Source organism: Perkinsus marinus (genome assembly GCF_000006405.1).
Source record: "Perkinsus marinus ATCC 50983 genomic scaffold scf_1104296958756, whole genome shotgun sequence".
In the NCBI taxonomy this organism is placed as follows: Eukaryota; Perkinsozoa; order Perkinsida; family Perkinsidae; genus Perkinsus; species Perkinsus marinus.
The window spans coordinates 1-1692 of NW_003206636.1; the positions used below are offsets into that span (position 1 = coordinate 1).

The 1692-nt window shown below is 38.2% G+C and overlaps 2 protein-coding genes across 2 annotated transcripts; one reads left to right on the plus strand and one right to left on the minus strand.

The window, feature by feature from the left end:
* Positions 1-113: 113 nt before the first annotated feature.
* Pmar_PMAR002233 (conserved hypothetical protein) lies at positions 114-1078 on the minus strand (the record flags this gene model as incomplete). Its single annotated transcript, XM_002773543.1, has 7 exons — positions 114-215; positions 268-354; positions 406-558; positions 598-731; positions 775-918; positions 960-994; positions 1054-1078. Coding segments are annotated over 7 exons (680 nt in total), but the record flags the coding sequence as incomplete, so codon positions are not given.
* A 112-nt stretch (positions 1079-1190) lies between these two features.
* On the plus strand, positions 1191-1687 carry Pmar_PMAR002234 (40S ribosomal protein S24, putative; the record flags this gene model as incomplete). The annotated part of the gene is made up of 3 exons (XM_002773544.1): positions 1191-1272; positions 1321-1391; positions 1438-1687. The coding sequence occupies exons 1-3, from the start codon at positions 1207-1209 to the stop codon at positions 1685-1687; spliced, it is 387 nt and encodes a 128-aa protein (XP_002773590.1). The 5' UTR covers positions 1191-1206.
* Between the last annotated feature and the right edge of the window lie 5 nt (positions 1688-1692).

Below are 1692 nucleotides of genomic sequence, written 5' to 3' on the forward strand. Positions count from 1 at the left end.
CTATTTCTACAACACAGTATTACATGTTCTTAGCAGTCCTTTCACGTGCTTCTAGTCGTTGTTGCTCGAAACTACTCCCACCACTATTACTACTACTAACAAGGTGACCCTACTTGAGTTCAATATTAGCCACATTCCGGCTCCTGGACAATTCCTCTTTTAATTTCCTTATCTCAGCATTCATTTCCTTACCTTCTACCTCTTCCTCTTCATATCTAATATACATACTAAGGTATAGTATATATATTCAATGGTGTATCATCATACTCCCGTTTTAATTCATCCTCTAATCTCAATACATCGATAGAGACTGCCTGCTCTCGAGCCCTGACTTCTGTTAAGTAGTTTAATGCCCTACACATGATGATATAGTCTAATAATAGATACTATTAATATTGCTATTACTTCTTCTCTGTATCAACTTTATGACGTAGATCCAGAAAGGTGAATGAGTCCTTGAGTTCGATATATAGATCATTAATCCAACTATGAGCTAATTCCCTCTCCTTCTCCATTTTTATCAGATTAGCAGGTATATCAGGATTAGCTTCTAGATTCCTAACTACATCATTACACTACTACTATCACTACTACTACCTGCATAAACTCTTATTGCTTTCAGCTAGTCCAATAGTGATATCATCAAGAATGGCCTGAGTCTCATGTAGCCTATCCCTATCATCTAACTTAGTGAGTAACTCATCCCTTAGCATCACTAATGCCTCATATCTCTAAATGTAATACTGATGATGATAGTAATAATATTATTATTACCAATTGAAGTTCCTTCTGATCCTTAATACTCCTTGATATCTCATCCCCCATAAATCGTGTTAATTCCTCTTTATGTATTGATGTAGTATTAGATCCCATTGAGATTAGGAAGTACAACTTGTTCAAAGCCTCTTCCAATAGTATCTACTACCAACATCCCAACTACTAGTACCCTTATGTATCACTTTAACTTTAAAGCTCTCTGTCGGGCTAAGCTTACCTGAAAAGAGACAAGTACAAACCGAACATCAATGACAAAAAGAAGAAGAAGAACCTTACTTTGCTCATTTCCATTCGAAGCCATATTCAACAACTGCTGCCTCACGTTTAGATGCTTGCGCTGTAAAACTCGCTACGCCATTCTAATCGATTACGATATAGCGTGATGTCTTATGGAGGTGTGGTCCCTTTCTTGAGTACGCATCAGTCGGTATGGCCGAGTTCACCGTCCGAACCAGGAAGTTCATTACGAACCCTTTGCTAGGTCGCAAGCAATTTGTAATAATAGTGTTAGAAGAATGATGTAATAGTTATAATAATGATTAGGTTGTTGACGTCCTACACCCCGGTGTTGGTAGTGTCTCTAAGAAGGATCTTGCTGATAGTCTAGCTAAGATGTAGTATCTCTATCATTATTCTCCTCCTTGTTATAGTTTATTGTAGGTATAAGGTTAAGGATGCTCGTGTTATCAGCTTATTCGGTTTCAAGACCCAATTTGGTGGTGGACGCTCTACTGGTTTTGGTCTTATCTATGATACTGTTGAAAAGGCTCAAGCCTTTGAACCTAAGCATAGACTACGTCGTCATGGTCTTGCTCCTGAGTTCCAAGCTAAGCGTAGATCTTATAAGGAATTGAAGAACAAGTGTAAGAAGGTCCGTGGTACTGCTAAGTCCAAGCTTCGTTCTAAATAAGGAGT